Consider the following 20,069-nt stretch of genomic DNA (forward strand, 5'->3'; position numbering starts at 1 on the left):
CATTAAGAAAATCTTGCTGCTGCAACTTCGTCTAATACTAACATAAAAAACTCGTTGTACTATATTTATTAATTAATTAATAGTAAAAACGTCATCTTTCACAACCTTACTGCACCATAATAGAAAATTAGCTGAAACTTTACAGAAAGCTGCTTGTGCAGCCACTGATAATAACAGTGTTAACGCCCCTATCTAGATAAATTTTTGGGATTAAAATTTTAATACCCATTTAGTTACAATTTAAACTTTCAGTTTAAAGAGGCAAAATGTTCTTAAGTACTTAATAATTTAGAGAAGCTAAAGCATTTACCTGATTATTAGGAAAAGTTCCATCTCTATCAATTGCGTTAACCTGAGTAACTTTTGTACCAATTGGTTCTCCTTCGAGAACAGTTTCTTGTTCACGTTCGGTAAAAAGCGGAATTTCATCGTTCACATCTTCGAGCTGAATATAGACTATTGCTTCTGAGGCCAGTTGTTGAGCTCCATTATTCTAATTTGAGTAATTTATTTTAGTATATTAAATTTTTCTTTACTTATTATGTGGCTTACCTCAACCCTTATAGTTAAATTATACTCCTTTATCGTTTCATAGTCTAACGGATGGTTAACTTTAATGTCGGCCCAAGTAAACCCGTTATCTGGCCTCTGTTGCAAATAAAAGGTGTGATATTTATTGGTTTGGGCAGTAGATCCAGGCATCAACCGATAGAAGACAGTAGGGTTATTCTCAATTCCAGAGCTAAATAAAAAACAGTATTCCAAATAGTTTTAGTTTTAACAATAAGGGCTGCTTTAGGGTAAAAAATAACGGACCTAAAGCAGCCCTTTGACAGTTCGACGCTAAAATCTATCGCATGAAACGATCAAAGCAGCGTCCAAAAATATCATGGCCGACAAAAATCTATTAGCCACATGCAAAATGATGGTGAGGAGGTTGCTTTTTATAGGACAATATGTGTAGAGTAGTTTTTGTTTGTAATTAATTGAAAGACTATTTTAATAAGTAGTTTTTACAGCGATTAGGAAAACGAATTCTCAAATATTTATTCAATAATACCATTCAGTGAATTTTTTTTTAATGCTTTTATGTTGTTGTTCATGGTTTAAATTTTAACTCAAGTGAAGCTTTTATTAATAAAGCATTATCTGTGGCATTTTTTTTTTAAATTTCATAAGTCCAAATGAAAACAACCTCCTCCATGCAAAAACTTAACATCTATCTAAGGACACTGGCATTCGCTTTTTGAACTAAAATAATAATCTTAAGTAAAATCTAGAACAACTGTCTACTTAAACAGACATAAATCATGCATTCGAATGCCAATTACCTCGTTCAGAAAAGAAACAAAAAAATTCATTTCTTAAAAAACAAAAACTGATCCATTTCGTAAAAAAAAAGTTGAGTTTTAACCGAAAATTGGGGACAACGAGTGATCAGTGGATAGGAACTTATAAACAGGGTGTTTTAGTGCAATATCAAAACTAATACACCCTGTAGACAAAACTCGACTTTTAAGGGATAAATTAGATTTTCACTCAAGGGTGTTTTTGTGTCAGTTGAATTTTGGGTGCCCTTAATCCATTTTTTAGGAAGCAATTGGTGTGTTAGATTGCCGTGTGGTGCACTTTGGATCGGTACCAGCATTCAAAATTTTCCTTTTTTAGTTTAAATCTTATTCAACGTTCTATTCTAACCTAAGGAGATTTCGGGTTTTATGGGATATTTTTTTTTAATGCACATTTAGTTTATATATCGTCTCCCATAACAACCCTTAATAATGTCCCTTTTAATATGATTACTACCCATAAATTCCTTTAAATATCGATATTAAACCAAATCGTTTTACATTTAAAATATTTAAAGAAACCATGGAAAACTATACGAAAAATAATATCGATGTGAGCCCGTGCAAGCTCCCATAAGAAAAAACAGATTTCTTTCAGAAAAACAAAAATAAAAAAAAATTGTAAATAAAAGCGTGCAGGTTACGAGATCATCCACTACGCGGCGCTGCGTGCTGCCGCGGTGGCCTTACACTGACACCACCAAATTATTATCGATTTTATCGTTTTGAATTTTTGGCGGGAGAGAAGCGGTTTGGCGGGAGTTGAATCAATAGAGAGTGTGTTTATCGGTCTTTTAAAATTATTTAACAAAATGAAGTTTAATTAACGTTTTAAAACGTCAGCGTATAGCGATTTGAATTAAGATATTCTTAGCACAAATCTTATGTTATTATTTACCAAAGTATAAAATTAATAAAAGTCAACATTTTAAATTATTAGAACAACCATAAAATTTAGATCATGAAAATCCTATGAATCTTTGTATCTAGTATGATTTTACAATTATTATTATTAACGAAGATGGTCTACGTACAACTGAATATGCAGTCTACTCATTTTGGTAGACTATTTTTCAAATTATGTATTATAACCTTTTGCCTTTTTAATTTAAGAAATTGTGTTAAATGCTAGTTTTTTTTATTTTGGTTGCGATTTACATCCTAATAATAAATCCTTTAATAAAATAAGTTTTATGCCAAATACCAAAATTAAACTGAAGAAAACTTACTTTTAATTAAGCATTAATTCCTACGTTTATTGTGCGCGAAAATGTAACTTTTATTTCGTAGAGATAGAAACATCTACCAAATGGTCGATCAATCGTTTAAACTAGTTTTTTTAGATAAAAAAATATTGGTATGTGATATGCCGTTTAAAGCATTAACTTAATATAGCACACATTATTATAAATTAATAACGAGTTGAAATGGTATAGCATAGGATTTTTAAGAATTTCAAAAGTTGCTATAATTATGGCCACTACTATATATCCTACAAAAAGACTTGAAAACTAAGGTCACGAGAAAGAATTCATAAGAGAATAATTTAACGCACAATACCGAATTACGTAAAAACATATTGGAGACTTTTTTTGGAACTGTAATTAAATAAACAAATGAAAAAGGTAAAATCTAAGATAATATTATAACGGTAGCATATACAGGTATATAAACTCAATCGCTTTTTTGCAATGTATTTTTTATAAACTCGTTAATTTTTATCCCTTTGACATTAATTATCCCTTTGACAGAAAAACTTGACTGACTAAAAATAATATTAAAGCATTTTTTTCGGACTTAAAAAAAAAGGTGATGTTTAGTTACATTTTTAGCTTTCCTTTATAGCTTCATTTAAAAAAATTAATTAATTTTTTTACTCCTTAGGATCTAATTAAAATGAGAATTTAGACATATGAAAAAAAATATTTAAAAATTAGTTGCCTAGTAATGTCGGAAATGCTTAACGCTTGCTTCAGCGAAAGTACAAGAATTTTTTTTATTTTTGGTCCTTAAGAATGGAAAATGCTTTTTTTACTTTTTAAAATATTGAATTTCATAAATAAGACAAATTATAAATGTGAATCTAATAAAGATTTATCAATAAACCATTGCTCTTAATAACAAAAAAACTTTTTAGTGTCAAAGTTTATAAATGGGTTCTATCCTAAGTTGCTTAATAGGAATTAAAAAGAGACTTAGGAAAAGGGTTACACCTGAAGCCACCACAAGAAATTCCAGAATATTTTCTTGTTGCGAACCAAGATTTAACGAATCTGAATTTATACATTTAGCGAAACACGTGACGAAAATAAAATAAAGAGTTTTGGTTAGTGGTAAAACTGTTTTGTGATTTAAGTATTACACCAAAAGTTCCAACCATAGGGCTACAGAAAGATAAGTTGTATTTTGATTTATAATTTTTATAATTTAATAGCATTTTTATACTTATTTAATATCAAGGAGTATAATACTCGTTTAATTTGCAATAAATATATAAAAAAGACAGATCATTCAAGAATAATTTGTCTGCGAAACTTTTTTTTCCTTATGAGAGAAAACGTCTTAGTCTTAAAATCTCTAAAAAGGTTTTATTTCTAATATTTTTTTTTTCAAATGCATCGCTTACCAATTGTTTAATGATATTTTTAAATATATGAACATTGAAGATACCTTAAAATATTTTATCTTGAGGTACTCTTAGTAAATAATAAACCTAGTAACCATCAAGACCAATTATTAAAGAGTAGATTTAAGGTAATATTCTAGTGGTATCAGATAAGCTTACGCCTGTTCAGTAATTATTGTCCCTTATTTATCCTTAAGGATCCTTTTCAGCAATAAATTAGAAAGTAAATATGAAAAAAGTAATTAAATAACACCTAATGAGATAACGAAGTGTGACTTTAAGCGTTTTTAAAAAAGATAATTTTATTGAACATTTTTATAAATTTACTAATAAAAAATCTACTTTAAATATTATGCTTAAGGAGCCTGTTTAAGTAATAAAATATTAGTAATTATAATAAAGGCAGATTTTTTAGGTCGGCTTAAAGGTTGTGCGTCATTTCAAATTTACTAAAAATAGATATTGCTTTATATTTTTTTGTCATTATTTAAACATATCATTTACTACCTATACTTATACCTTGGATTGCTTTAAAGGAACACTAAGTTAAATATAACCATGCATTAAAAGAGTGAAAACTTAAAATACGAATAAGATAAAAAAGGTTCTACTTAATCAGGTTTAATATAGAATATATGCTTATTCATATATTTTTCTTAAATATCTTTTAGCTAAGGATTCCTTTTAATGGGACCCAATAATACGACTCGTAAAGATTTTGAATCTTAATATAAAAATATTAAGCATATATAAATTTTAAAACATGTTTTCTATAAAATTGCTAATATAAAAAAAAATTAAATATCCTCCAATATTCTTTTTATACTTAAAAAATCAGATTTCTTTCATTTAAGTTTTTTAGAATTTGTTATTTAAAATTCTATTATTATTATCAATTACTCTAAATATCTTAACTTTACTCTTTTGTTTCTTTAATAAATGAACATGAGCACTAGTGAAAAATAGTAAATTATAAAATAAATATCTAGTGACATAAAAAAGATTTTAGTTGTGTGTACTTTTTTAGATTTTTCACAAATTCATTACTAACATGAATTACTTCTATTTTTATTTACTCCATATTTAATCTAACACCTTTTTTTGAAGACCATACAAATAAAGAAAATTTTAAAATATTTTTCTTTAAAAATTAAGAAGGTGTGCATTTTCAGTTCTTCTTCAGAATTAATTTTTATAAAAAATAATTAAAATTTTTTCCTTAAAGCAACGTTTCTAAAAATAAAAGTTAATCTTAATAAAAAATGTAGTGGCCAAAATATCTTCTTGGCAAAATTAAAAAAATATACTATCTCTTTTAAAAATGTATTAATTTTAAACGAGAAAATATAAATAAAGCAGAAATTTAAAGTTGATTCATTTTTACAGATTCACCTATTATATACAGGGTGTTCTGCGAGGTAAGAGACAATGTTTTACTACATATTCTTTAAGTAAATTCAAGTCAAAAATATCTTATTAACATAAGTCCGAAAATGCTTGCTTAATAAAATATATATTTTCTAAAATTTAATAGCGTTATCGTGATAAAAACTACAATGGTGTAATAATAATTATATCAAGTATGACGTTCTGTCAACATCAAGTAGACCGAGTGCCAAGAATACTTATTTCATTGGCTATTTGGTTACACTAGTTGCGTCAGTTTGACAAACATTTGCACAAATTAGTACTATGTTTGTTTTTACAAATAAAGAAGACGCAGACATGCTGTAAGTATATAACTATTGTAATGGAAATGGTAGAGCAGCAGTGGTTAAATACCGGCGCCCGTATCCAAATCAAAGAATACCTGATAGACAAGTATTTGGCAGAGTTTTTAATCAACTTAGAGCAACAGGATTATTTACAAATTCTTCTCTCTTAGGTTCGTCAGGAGCTCCCCAATGTATAATACTGGATAGTGTTGAACGATGAACATCAACTAGTATTCGAGGACTATTACGTTGCACTGATTTTACCCAAATGAGTGTATAGAGAATAATGCATAAATAGGGCATTTCCAACACTGGATTTCAGTTAATCTTTGATGTGGTTTGTTAGGAGATCAAGCCCTTATGTTTGACGATCGTCTTATAACTGTCTTTAACCTTCGTCTTATAACCTTCATCTCTTACGTAAAGTAAGAGTCTGTATTATTAGAGGATACTTCGATTCTAAGGAGACAATAAATGTGGTTGTACCATGACGGTACTTCGCCCCACAATAGAAGAGATGAGACCTAATATTTAAAAAACACTTTTCCTGAACGTTGGATTGGACGCAGCACTTTCCTACACCTTTCTCCCACCGAGCTCCGCTTACAAGATTTAAATTCTTTAGACTACATACTAGGACTGAACTGCTTCGTAAAATTAATAATATCTCTAATAACCTAAGTAATAACCACCGTGTTATTGGGAAATCTATCAGCCACTTTATTAACATGTTAACTGCCGTGAGACATAAATGTGGTGTCTCATGTTACTTTCAATAATTTTGGTTTTTGAATTTGAGACTCAAAAGTGGATCTTCATGGTTTCAAAAATAAATCATTCATAAAATCAAAATGTATAGAAAATAAACATTTTTGTTGACTAAAATACAGCATAAAAGCAAGAAAGGTAAAAAACAAACGAAATACATCCAAATTTAAAGATTTGAAAATTATTTGGTACAGTTATGTACCTGAAAAAAGCATCCAGATTCTCTTTAAAGCTTTTAATAACAAATAACGCATCGACGTCTGTTATCAACACCTTCGAAGGAAAGTTGACGCCTTAGAAAATTAAAAGGCTTTCAATGTTCTAAGGTTGATGCTCTTCCAAAGCAACATTTTGCCTGGGTTGCTCAATATCAATACCTAAGGGACTGTTTACGATCTCCTGCTTGAACTTTGTGAAGGACAGTTTTTCATTCGCTACTTCTTGATGCAAAATATGTGCATTTACCAAATCACTGCCAATAAAAAGCTCAATAACAAGCTTGCGGTACCACTTCACCCCGTAATAGGGTGTTGAGGGACTTCATTTGATCCGAAAGATCAATGTAGAATTTATGTTTGTTGTAGTCAACAATCGCAGCAGGTTTTTAGAATTCTTTATCATGATTACTAACTCATCAGTGTTTTGTAGATAAGGTAAGCACATCTCTTTTATCCTTCCACTTTTGGATATTTACACCTGAGGTGCTTTCAGCTGCCCCGGTTTCTTCTTTTATGAGCTTTTTGTTAACAATTTGCTTAGGAATCATTTTTCGATTTGATCGAAGAGTGCCAACTAAGTGAGTGTTCCTGGCAAGTAGAGCATGTGCCAAAACCACACTGTAATAATTATCTGGAAAAATAAAACGTCCTTTGTCAAGCAAGTAATTTGCAAGAGTAAGTACTACTTTTTGTGATGAAGATTGGCCTTCTACCCGATCTTGCCACAATAAATCAACATACTGTAAGTATATCCCTTTTCGATGCACAGCTTATAAAGTTTTATTCCAAACTTGTGCATTCGGAGGAAAAAGGATGCCTAATACGGATGCTACCTACGACTCTGCTTCACGAAATGACAAGCTCAGGCAGGCGGAAGTGATACGCAACATTTGTTGCACACGGCCATTGATTTAAGTTTTATTTTGTTGAGACCGCGTGACCATACAAAGAGTCTCATAAAAAAAATACCAAAAGGTTTCTCATTACTTTTTTTTTGTAAAACATAATATTTATGAGTATTCTAGAACACCATCATTAGGACGTTTTATTTGGAAAGAAAAAAAGAAGTTGGCCGAAAAAATTGATTTTTTTTCAACATTACGGCAGTCAACGTATTATGCTTATAGTGTGAAGGTGGACTAAATAATTATTGTAAATAGTTATTTTCACAGTACTATTAATTTTTTTAATAAATTAAATTATTTTTCTGCATTCTTTGAGTTTCGGCACCTAATAACACTATTATATTAAAAAAATATAATATTTCGGTAAGGAAGCATGTTCTTTTCGAGTAAAATTACCCAAAGACCGTGTAGTGAAATGTTGTCCCTTATCCTAACTAATCTGCTGTCAATGATCCTATAAGAAAATTAAAAAAGAGGCCAATATTAAACAAATTGATCAGGATAGAAAATTCTTAAATATTTTTTTTTTTAAATGTTGAAAAACGATTTTTCCTACAAAAAATTACATTTTCCTCTAGAACCTCATTACCAGAACCACCCCCGCCAAACGCAGCACCCCCCCTCCATAAATTAAAAGTCTAAACAGATGCCACCTTCTCGTATATTGGGGTGGATGGGAAGAGACAGACCTGGCTTTGACAGAGACCACTTTGGCCCCCACCGGGAAGTTTTCCCTAATGTAGATCGGTCCGTAGACCACGTGGTCCCAAATCGGCGGGTTATTCGCCCTGTCAACGACGTCGATCTGCACCTCCACTGATCTGGATAAGGGCGGGTAGCCCTTGTCCTGCGCAGTCGCCTCGAGTCGGTAAGTCTCACGCTGATCGTATGGTGCGTTTTATTTGGAAAAGAAGAGAGCAGAGCCGGGCTTGGCGTTAGTTTTTTTTCGTACTTGGGGCCAAGTTTAGTTTGTGCTTTACAGGGTCGAGGTGGGGAATAGAGTGTTTTATATGTGTGGGTGTATATGTGGTGTGCGGCTTGGTTTCTTTTAGACAAGCCTAAATTCAATATGTTATAATTTCTAAGAAACCAATTCCAAACCTTAGTGAAAACCAGAATAAAAGATGTATTTACTATGCGCTGTATAAGTACTTTATTCTGATTTTCATTTGTTAATTAAGGATATTCTTAAATGCCTAACGTTGATAAATTTGGGGAAAACAGAGGCTTAAAATACAAAAACCCAGGGTTAAAATACATTTTGGGCATACCGGTCGTAGAAAATGGATCGTTTCACGCTAAGGAACTTCCAAAAATACAGTACGAAGTTCCGAAGCCATAGGGGACGCTTAAACCAGATTCTCGAGGATTAAGTATTAGGCTTGATGAGCAGCAAACACTTAACCTCACATTATCCGATAAAAACGATGTGCCCGCATCAGCAGTATACAGGATTTAGGAGAATACTTTTTAGGGTTTCCTTTAAAGCATTTAAACCAAGCAAAATAATTTAAAAATTAGACATTAAATACAGGATAAACTTAAATATTCTTAATTTATATAAATATTTTCATAAAAATTTACGGTAAATTTTAGACATATTTAAAAAAGCTCTACTTTTATTTGATTTTTCTTGATTATTTACATACAAGTAAAATGGCTTGATCTTACAGTATAAATATTTACGATATTTAACATTTTTTTATAATCATGTGACTAGTAGCGTCGGATACCTCTTAAAAAACGTAATAGTAAATTTCACTAAAAGTCAAATTATTTCGATTACATGCATTTAAAATAATCACTAATCGAACATTAATAACACAGAAACCGTTAAAAGTAAAGACATGTAAACATTATATGCCATCTGCAAAACATTCCCCGTATCAACTATAAACCAAAAACTGACTACGAGAGTTGACCCTACCAACCGAGGGAATAAGCAGGTTTTCAAAAGGGCTTCAATACTATAGACCAAATTTCAAATATTTAAAGCAGTCATCGAGAAAACAACGGAGTATAATATACCCACGCATCTAGCGTTTGTGAACTATCAAAAAGCCTTTGACAGCGCAGAAACCTTTTTATTTCTAACAGCAATGGAAGACGAAAGAATTGATTTGAGATACTCTACTTTCATGAGGAGTATCTATGATAAGGCAACTTTTCATGTAAATATTGACGACGATCTTAAAACAGGCAAAATATCACTTAGCAGTTGAGTACGACAGGGAGATACTATCTCTCCCAAACTATTTGTTCTTCTAACTAATGTTCTTAAGAAACTTGAATAGGAAAATATTGGCCTAAGCATCGATTAAAGATACCTAAATCATCTTAGGTTTGCAGATGATATAGTCTTGACGAGAACCACTATCCAAAACTGAGCAACATGCTAAATGAGCTAAACGAGCAATTTACACTGCGGCAATCAAACGCATTGTAGAATGGAATGGGTGGAATAAGTAGCATTCAGAAACATGAATTTTATTTTTAAAGATAAAAAGGCACCCGTAAAACTAAAGCTGTATTCTGCCGGTTCTCACCTATGGCAATAATCCGAAGAACAGCTAAGCAATTAAGAGTCATACAGAAAGCCATGGAAAGAATATTGCTGAGTCACCTTAAGAGACAAAATAAAAAACGCGAATCAAACTGACGCATGTTGTGAAAAGGGTAGTGAGCCAGCAGTAGCAACGGATCGGACATGTGGTGACACAAGACCCAGAGAATGACACTCTGGAGACTAAGAGGAAGAACAAGAAATGTAAGATACCAAAAAAGAGAGGAATAGATGATGTATGAATATTTGCAGAAGGACAATGAATAAGATTAGTAAAAGATCGCAAGACGTAGAAAACCTGGAAAGTATATCCGGCTATATCCGACAATAAATGAACAAATATTGTTGTACAAATATGCTTGTTGATCTTTTTAATTCTTGGAGGTCTTGCCGCCATAAAAAATTAGCAGCCCTGGAGATATCTCTGATCTGCAGCCAATTAGTATACCATAGTGCTGAGTAAAGTATTTGAAAAGCTTATTTATAGGCAAATCATTAATTACTTTATTGATAATAATTTATTACCTAAGTTGCAGTCTGGATTCTGTAAAGGGTTGTACTATCACGGCACTGTTAAGGGTTTTAGATGACATTCTTTTGGCTGCAGATAAGGGTGAATCTGATGTTGTTAGACTTTAGCAAGGCCTTCAATACCCTGAACCATGCCCTGCTGTGACCACAGCCTTTCTACTTTTGACTTTAAACTTAAAACTATTCAACTTGTTCGCAGCTATTTGAATGACAGATCACAGTCACAATTAATATTAAATCCAAGCCGTTGTATGTGGATAAAAGGGTTCCGTAAGGATCACTTTCGGGTCCTTTGTTTTTAATAACTTTTACCACTGATATGTCACAGTGCTTTCGTGATATAAACAGCCATAGATATGCTGATGAAATTCAAAATTCAGCTTTTTTTTGCGGGGTGCAATGAAACTGAGGCAGCTTTTTAATCATGGATTAACATTGCATTCCAATAAATCAGCTATAATATACTTTGAGTCAGCTAAAGATTGGGCCTTTCGATTTGGTTATAGTAATGGACGATGTGGCAATACTAATTGTTGAGGAATATAAAAATGTGGATGTGATCTTTGGCAAGAGATCACATCCACTGGGCTGAGGCTTCTATAAAAAGCCTATTATAATCTTTGCAACATTTACAAGAGTAAGAATGTTCTTAACTTAACTAAAAAAATTATTTGCAAAGCACCACTGAACGTGTTTTGGGCCACCTTAATGATTGTAATTTTGTGTATAGGCCTTGTCTAGGTGTATTTACCAAGAATAATCCTCACAAAGTGCAGAACTCTTGCAAACATTTGATTTTCCAGTTTGGACGCCATTTCAGTCATAAACTTTTCCAAGTTTCCAAGTTTTTGAATATGTGTCTTCTAATATGTTTAAACATAAAATAAAACAACTAGTTTTGTAAAGCATAAGTTTGTTCATTTATAACTTATAGTCATATGACTGGAACCTGTGACATATATAACTTGTTTCCTTTATATAGAAGTGTGTAATTATTTTTTTTTTGTATAACGTCTAAGACTTATTTTTTTGTATTTATCATATTATTGTTCTTTATAGCTCATTATATTTTTCTTAACCGAGCATTAAGAAAGATCCAGTAAGCTCTAAATAATCTTGGTTAAGTTATCAGCATAGGTGGCCTTTGCAAAGTTTAAAATAAAGGTGTTCTTACTTATTTCTTATTTAATAGGGCAAACTCATTTAAACTTTACTTGATTTAAATACTTTAAAGAAAAAACCCCTTTTTTCCTATTTCCTATATACAAATGATACGTAAGAACGCAATTCGAAATCCCCCGAATCTGGAATACAAACCTGGCCTTGACCGCAGTGACGACGGTTCCCACTGTGACATTTTCTTTAATGTGGATGGGGCTTAACGTTTCCCTGTCCCAAATTGGCGGCTTGTTGTTGCGGTCGACCACGTCAAGCTCGATCTCCACGTCTGCGTAAGAGGGCGGCGTTCCACGATCGGATGCGCGCACACGCAATCGGTACCTGTCTCGCTGTAGTCAGTGATGGCGGTGTATAGACACAACACGGTAACGGTCATATTATGATGATGATTGATGGTCATGATGTTGATGATGATTGGTGGTTGGGCAAACGGGAGTTAAAATTAAAAATAAAAAATACTTATTTCGAGTGTGGGATATTTAATGGGAATTTGCTTCGATTGAGTTTATATTACATTTTCTTTTATTATACAGTTTTAGGCAGAAGGCTCTACTTTTTCTTAACTTTTAATTTGTAGATTTTTTATGAAGCAATAGCTTCATAAACAATCAAAATATTGATGTTACAAAAATGTTGTTATTTGAAATATATGGTGTTACTATTATCACGGTTTATGGCATATTAGACGTTTAGGAATATTGAATTTAAGTTTGGCAAAGTCAAGTAAAGCTTTAAAAAAAGCCAAAAGTGTGCTAAACTATAGCAAGCAAATCACTGGTTTTACTTCACATGCTGTATTTTTCTAAAGCAAGATATGTAATGAATATTAATGTTTGCTTAAAAACAATGCAGTACTGCTGTAATTATAATTTTCAATCATTTTTTAAAACTTAATGTTCTCCTTTTTCTCTAAAGGAAAACCGTAAAGTTTGTGTAATGGTTCTTGCAATTTCATACTTTTTGACTTAGTTGCTTTACACTGAATAAAATCTAAGCAATTATTTGGTTTCAGCCTTGATGACCAGGTAACCGAATAATGTTTTTAAGATAAATTAAATTTACTTGTTTCTTTAATTTTTGTTGTGATACAAATGACTAAAATTTATAAAAATCTAAAAAGAGCATGTTTTTAATTTCAACTGCTCCTTGATTTGCTTGAGCTACAGCATTAACAAAATCCGGAAAGGAATTCAATCATTATTTTTTTAATTTCACTTAAACTTATTATATAACCATAGAAACTTAATAGGCATAAATTTTTGTTTTGACTTGAGCAGTTATCAAGCCAAATAGTAATTCATTCTAAGCCTCTTTGATTTTTTTTCAAATGCATAAAATACACTTGTAACATCTTGATCTCTAAGTACCAAAAAAGTTTAACCAGGTTATTGTAACCTTTCTCGATATTTTTTCTTCTTCTTGGTCTGGCCACATTTTTTATTGCCACTTTATCTCTAGCCATGTGAATGAGAGTCTGGATGTTGTGCAAACCTGTCCATTAACTTATATTTCGAAACCATGGCATATTCTTTTCCCTTTCTTTCCCATTTCCTCTTCTACTTTCAATCTTTCCTTTCATAATTAATTGTAGAAAGTTCTGATTTTCATTGTGCATAAGATGGCGTAAGTATGCGGTTTTTTTTAATAGTGTTATCATTCTTAAACACTTTTTCGTTTTTTACTGTGACCGTTCATATGATCTTGAGAATTCTGCGATACATCATGATTATTTAGCCAAGTCAAAATTATGTTACCAGTTGTGTATGTTTTACCTTTAGGTTGAAGATTATTTTCATTAGGTTCATGTTTTATACGTTTACAGGAGTCACATTCTTCACAGCCAGGTCTAACAAAATATATATTTGTGCTTTTACCTTCGATATATAATATATGTCACCTTAACATTAATAATTTAAAAAAAAAATCAACATATACCAATATCATATAGCGATTTGATCTTGGATATGGATATCAAATATCGCTGAGGAGGTTGCGAATATATCTACACTTACCTTCAACCCTAATTGATTTTCGAACTTTCTGCAACAAACATTGAACATTCGAATTCATTTGACATGAAAAGAGAGCGTGATATTGTAATACGTCATCAAATTCAGATTAATTTAATGTTTCGCATATCTAAAATTAATTTGAAAAACCGACATAAACTACTACACTCTATATAATTTTAACTAGAATTTCTTCTTTCCTTGGCATCTTCTTAGCTAATATTTATACAAATATTTGGTGCATCGTTACTATGTGTAGAATTTTTAGCTAATTCCAAAATGAGTTACGCTCTTTTCGACATAATTAAAAATTACTGAAGAAATCATTTCTAAATCTGCACCAACCAAAATAAACAACTGAGCGAGGACGTTGTAACAGATAAGGCATGATGTAGAGGAACGCAGCAATTTTTATGGACTTGGCAACAACGAAGTATCTGACCGGTAGTTGTGCGTAGATGTTTTATTAAGTATGTATTAAAATTTGTGTTAGTTACGGCAACATAGGTACGTTATTAAGTTTAATATACATAAAACATAAAGTGAAGCAGGAATATGTTAAAAAGTAATTTTTTTATGCATGGCGTTCTTGCTAAGCACGGCAGTATACCGAAAATATGCTTTATAACAGAATATTATTTACAGAACTTTAGGGATAGATTAGACCTGATTCAATAATAGAATCACTGGTACCAGTTTGTCGGAGTTCCAACCCACTATAGCCCTTTGAGGATTCTGGGAGACATTGCCGATTTGAGCTGGATTTTAACCACGTCTGCTCAAGAAATATCTCAAAACCCCTTGCAAAGTATTGAGTTGAGTTTGTGGATTAGCCTGTCCAAGCCGGCCTGTTCCAAGATATTTAACGTAATCAAATGCTTTTTCCGAATCACTTAGATATGCAAATACATCACAGTTGACGTCTCTGCATCTCTGTATAAGAATTCCAAAGAGTGCCTCTCTGGTTCTAACTGCGTTTATAAAACCAAATTGGTTTCCGCATATCTGTTCTTCACATTTGTTATAAATTCGTCTATAGATGATTTTAAGAAACAATTTTAGCATATGACTCATCAGACTGATGATCCGATATTCCTCGGAGTTCTTTGCTCCAGGTTTTTTGGGTAACGCTATAAATTCTGATTGTGGCGATTGTTTGGAAATATATCCAGAGTTATGGATTCTGTCGAAGATGTTGGTAATCTAAGCAATTCCTTCTGGTTGTCTGGATTCACTGCTTTTTTCTTGTTGATTTGTTTTATTGCTATTTCTACCTCGTGGATTACTATGGGTAGGTCTGTAGCTTCTTCTGACAGTGAGTACGTGATCTTCGGTCTTTATTCTTTAAATAAGTTAATTTATTCTTAAAACCTACAAAGATCAAGTTTTATCATTCCTCAAAGTATCTTTAATTAAAAAAAAAATTGAAAAGAAACAAATTTTTTGACTGCGATTTTCTAAATTCAGAAAATTTATTGAATAAAAATACAAATACAGTCAATTGGAAGAAAAAGTACAGGCTTGAGAGAAACTTACTGTTTTATTCTATTTAAGTACAAACAGACCATTTAAAACACTACAGGCTGAAAACTATATGTGAATCGGAAAACACAACAGACAAAAAAGGCACTTAATAAACATGAACTATTCTAATTATGTTTTTCTCCTTTGGCTTGTCCAAGGAAATCTACTGATATTTCTAATATACTACAAGCAATTCTTTGAACTGTCGATAAAATATCTAGTAGTTCTATATATACCAAAAAGTTTATTATTTTAAGGAAACCTTCATAACGAAAATTATAATCAGAAGCTTCTCAGCTGGACTAATTGCATGATTTATGAAGCAAAAAATTGGTTAATCAATCATTGCAGCTTCTTGAAATAGGACATGTCGCAACAATACAGTCAATATATGCCTAGCATTTAAGTGTCAAGTTTGCACAATCTAAATGAGGATTAGAGCTCCTCATCTTAAAATGATCAGAAACAATATTAACATTCAGGTTCTTTATATGTATGTGATTTTTTTAATCGAGTTAGCAAATTTAGAAAGTTTGAAAGCAGATATAAAGCAGGAGTATCAATATAAATTAAAATGTAAAGAAACATAACCCTTAGCTGATTCTCTCTGAAAATGTGAGGTTAAAATACTTCACTAAGAAATGTGGTCAGGAAGGTTAAATAGTCACTTTAACAACCTATGGATCTAGGCGACCTAAGAGATATAATTCATTTAAACCTCTTTTTAAGTATTAAACTTTAAGTTTTTAATAGCGTTTCCGTTCTAAAATGTCTAATATGTCATCCACCGTAGAATATTCTACGTAAAGTGTTTTATTTTCAACGACTTTAACATTTGCTTTTTTTCATAATAGATTAATGCACTTTGAAATTTTGAAATTTTAAAACCAGTTAAATATCCCACACTGTAGTCTACCTCTACAGATCATTTGTAGATTTCCTATGATACCAACAAGGGTACTACTATAGATAACGTAAATCTACAAATTGACCTGTATTATGGTTTTCTGCATATTGTTATAGGCAAGGAGCTCAGGATTATGGCCTAATTTTATCGAAATTTGTTGATGCAGTTTTATTGAATTTAGAAGTTTGTTAAATTTATAAAAAATATTGTTTGATAATTATTAAGTTTATTATTATATTAAAATTTATTTTAAAAAATACCATCTCATTGGTCAGTACAATGACATTTTTATTAAATTGTTGTTAAATTTTTCCAGATTATTGTTACGGATGTTTGTGAATTAAGTAATTTTTGAGGAAAATTTTACGTGACAATTATATTAAGCTGCTTAAGAAAAATACAATTTTAAGATTATTGCAACATAAGTCGAAAGTTGAAATGTGTTAAAAATAATAAAGTCTAAATAGAAAGCTTAGATTATAATGAAATAATAGTTTTCATATAAAATGACCTAAACTTCTCAAGCAAAATTCAATTTTCAGAAAATTGAGAATTAAATATGGTAAAGAAAAAGGAAAAAGTTCCCATTTTATATTACGATAGTTTTCATTAAATACACTTTTTTACAAATTATGGGATAGACCATTTTAGGAAAATATTAGAAATTAGATACAAGTTGAACACTTTTATTTATAATAGAAATTAATTAAATTTATCACATATTGATAATTTATATCAATTTAAAAAACTTTGGTAAAACTGTATACACAATTTATTGTATTTTATGTACTTTAACAGCCAGAAATGTAAATTTACAATTTTAATTATAAACTTGTTAAATATTTGAAAAAAATCGCTTAACACTAAAAAATTGAATTTATTTATGTTTAAAAATTTGTATGTTTATGAGAAATATTATTATATATTGTCTATATTTTTCTAAAGCATTATTTATATATATATGTAATGTTAATATAAAAATTTAAAATTAAATAGTGTTAATCCTTTATTTCCTAAAAATGTAGTACTTTGCCATAAATACTTTTACATGAATGATTTAAAGCACAATAAACAAAATACATATATATATATATATATGACACTAAAATACTAAAATTCCTACTCTTCAACAATTAGCCCTTACTTTATTAAGCCATATTTTCCTAGCTCCTGGCCTATTATGCATTTAAAAAAAAACGTGTTCTGGTTTTGGCAAGTTTTAGACATCACATTTTATCCAACCAGTTTTTCTTAGGATTTAGGAGCATCTTAAATTGATGCATAAATATTATACACCTAAGCCAGAACAGTTAATAAAAAAAAACAAAAAAAAATTAAAAAAAACAACAAATCGAAAAGACAACGCAATCACACAACTGAAAAATATGTCATAAAATTATGAAATAATGAGGCCGACTTTTTTCTTTTTGTTAAAGAATAATATGACAGTTATGAGGACTGTGCTTTGGTTTATTTTTGCGGAAATATTTTATTTTTTACATTTTATTTGACAATACTTACCTTAAGTGAAAAGTGATCTGAATAAGTGTTCTACACAAAGTAGTATAGGTAGGAGGTGTTTACATAAGATAAGTCGCAATATTATATTGAGAAAGACAAAGAGAAAAAAACGATATTATTGTTAAAATAGATTTTCTAGTGTTAATTAAGGAATGGAATTAAGTAGAAATTTAAAAAGATTTAAATAAAGTTTTTAAAATATAGTATTTTTTATAAATTTTTGATATATTTTTAAAATTACCACTAGAAGGCTTTTGAATACCCTCATAAATCCTGGATGGAAATATGTATCCAGAGCCATTTTCAATCGGGTCAAATAAATAAAAAAAAAAATATTTTATCGTTTTATAGATTAAGTTTTAGTTTTACTTTAGAATATAAATTTATTTGATTTTTATAAAATTTGATTATTAATTTAAATTTATTTTAATATTGTAACGTCACCTTAAGGGTGAACAAACCCAAAATGGCCGCCAACGGTAGGTACCTCCATGGACCTAGCATGTTTTGTTTTGGAAGGGTATTACAGTTTCGTTAAATTTTCAATGAAAATTATCCAGAAGCTGTCAACTAAAAGTACCGTCTAATCAGCAAAACGTTGGACTTTCCGTATATGTGCATATCAATTGAGGAAATTATGTATTGCAAAATCAAACTGGCACTTTTTATTCATTTAAAATCGGATTTATACACGGTGTATCGTGTTGATCTATTTAATTTAAAATATAGATTTATGTATAAGGCATAAGGGGAATTTTATATTTTATTTTTTATTTTATTTTATGGATTTGTTATTTGTTTAGGATAAAATTAATAAATTTTGACATATTTTTAACATTCAGTTTTTGGTTACGGGTAAGTTTTGGTTTTGGTTAAATATTGTAGTGGAGGCCTATGCAATTTGTGAAACTTGGTATGTTTCTGAATATAAATTTCTTGTGAAGGTTATTTCTGCAAATATTATTTACTACATAACTCACTTAGTATATATCACTCAATATAAATATATTATGGTTCTTTCTTTCCTTCACAACTGATCCTCTCTTTCCTTCGCATATAAACTTTGGCCCTTCGACTAACCAAATCTAACTACACCTAATAATTTGTAGTTTTTTTAAGTATTTTTTTATAGCTCGACTGAAAGGACTTAAACGTTCTAAACTGATCCCCCGTGGACCAAAAGTATTGACGACAGTTTTATTTATACAGATCGTGTTTTCGTTCGTTACTTTTAGGAAACCGCATAGAGGCGAAATTTTGCAACGTCGCCCGTGTACGAGTGCCTGCGACAGAGCACCGTCCCGGCCGGCCCGAGGACGGGATTAGTAAACATCCGTGGGAGTTGCGTCGTTTGGCGACAAAATGTCCCAAAATATTACGCGAAAATCCAGGCATTTTTAAAATATTTATTCTAATGCGGGTTTTACAGACATGACAAGGTGTAAAACCCGCATAGAATTGTAATCTTAAAATATTTAATATGCTGTGTTTTGCATAATAATAATTAAAGCGTTATTCTAATAAAAAATTAAACATACAACTCAAGGTACTTTTGGGCGTTTAAAGTGCCATCAATAAAAAATGGCTCTATAACATTGTCGCCCAAAATACCTGCCCAAACATTCAATTTCTGAGGATACGAAACTGAAAACTTCTGTGCTCGTTTTCCTGAGACCAATGACAAAAATGGAAGGATTGTATTTGCTATGTAATGGAAAAGAAGATTTACCAGAAAACAAAATATTCGTTTTCATTTGCCTTTTCCATCATGGTTTCACAAAATTCCATTCTTCGCCACTGGTCTTCAGGAAATATTTCCTGAGTTTTTGAATACTTGAAATATTTCTACCCATATTTTTTCCAGATACGAGCAACAGTTTTATTGCTCATTCCCAGTTCCTCTCCAACACTTCTAGTGGACCGTGTCGAATCAAGTTCTAGGGTACTGCAAACCATTTCTTCTCGCCGTTCTATACCCTGGACCACTTCAACAGGTGATTCTTGACGTTTTGTGTGGCATTTTTTACAATCTTGAAGACAAAAAGATGTCTTAAAATTGGTAACCATATTTAAAACCATTTTTGCACAAGGAATCGGTCTATTCTCAAATATCACTGAAAACAAATCTCTACATTGTACTGCCGAATTGCCTCCATAAAACCATTTAATTAGTTGAACTCTTTCGGAAGGGGTATAAGCAGCCATAGTGAAAAAAACACGAAAATAACGCTTAAAAATTATTAATGCAACGTGC

General features: G+C 30.9%; 1 protein-coding gene across 1 annotated transcript in view; it reads right to left on the reverse strand.

Moving 5' to 3' along the window:
- Positions 1-596: 596 nt before the first annotated feature.
- Positions 597-20,069, reverse strand: part of LOC126744175 (neural-cadherin-like) — a 50,640-nt gene continuing 31,167 nt past the window's right edge. The window contains exon 13 of the mRNA XM_050451533.1: positions 597-742. Coding sequence (XP_050307490.1) covers positions 731-742 — 12 coding nt within the window. The 3' untranslated portion in view covers positions 597-730. The remainder of the gene's footprint in view (positions 743-20,069) is intronic.

This window comes from Anthonomus grandis, chromosome 13 (genome assembly GCF_022605725.1).
Source record: "Anthonomus grandis grandis chromosome 13, icAntGran1.3, whole genome shotgun sequence".
NCBI lineage: Eukaryota > Metazoa > Arthropoda > Insecta > Coleoptera > Curculionidae > Anthonomus > Anthonomus grandis.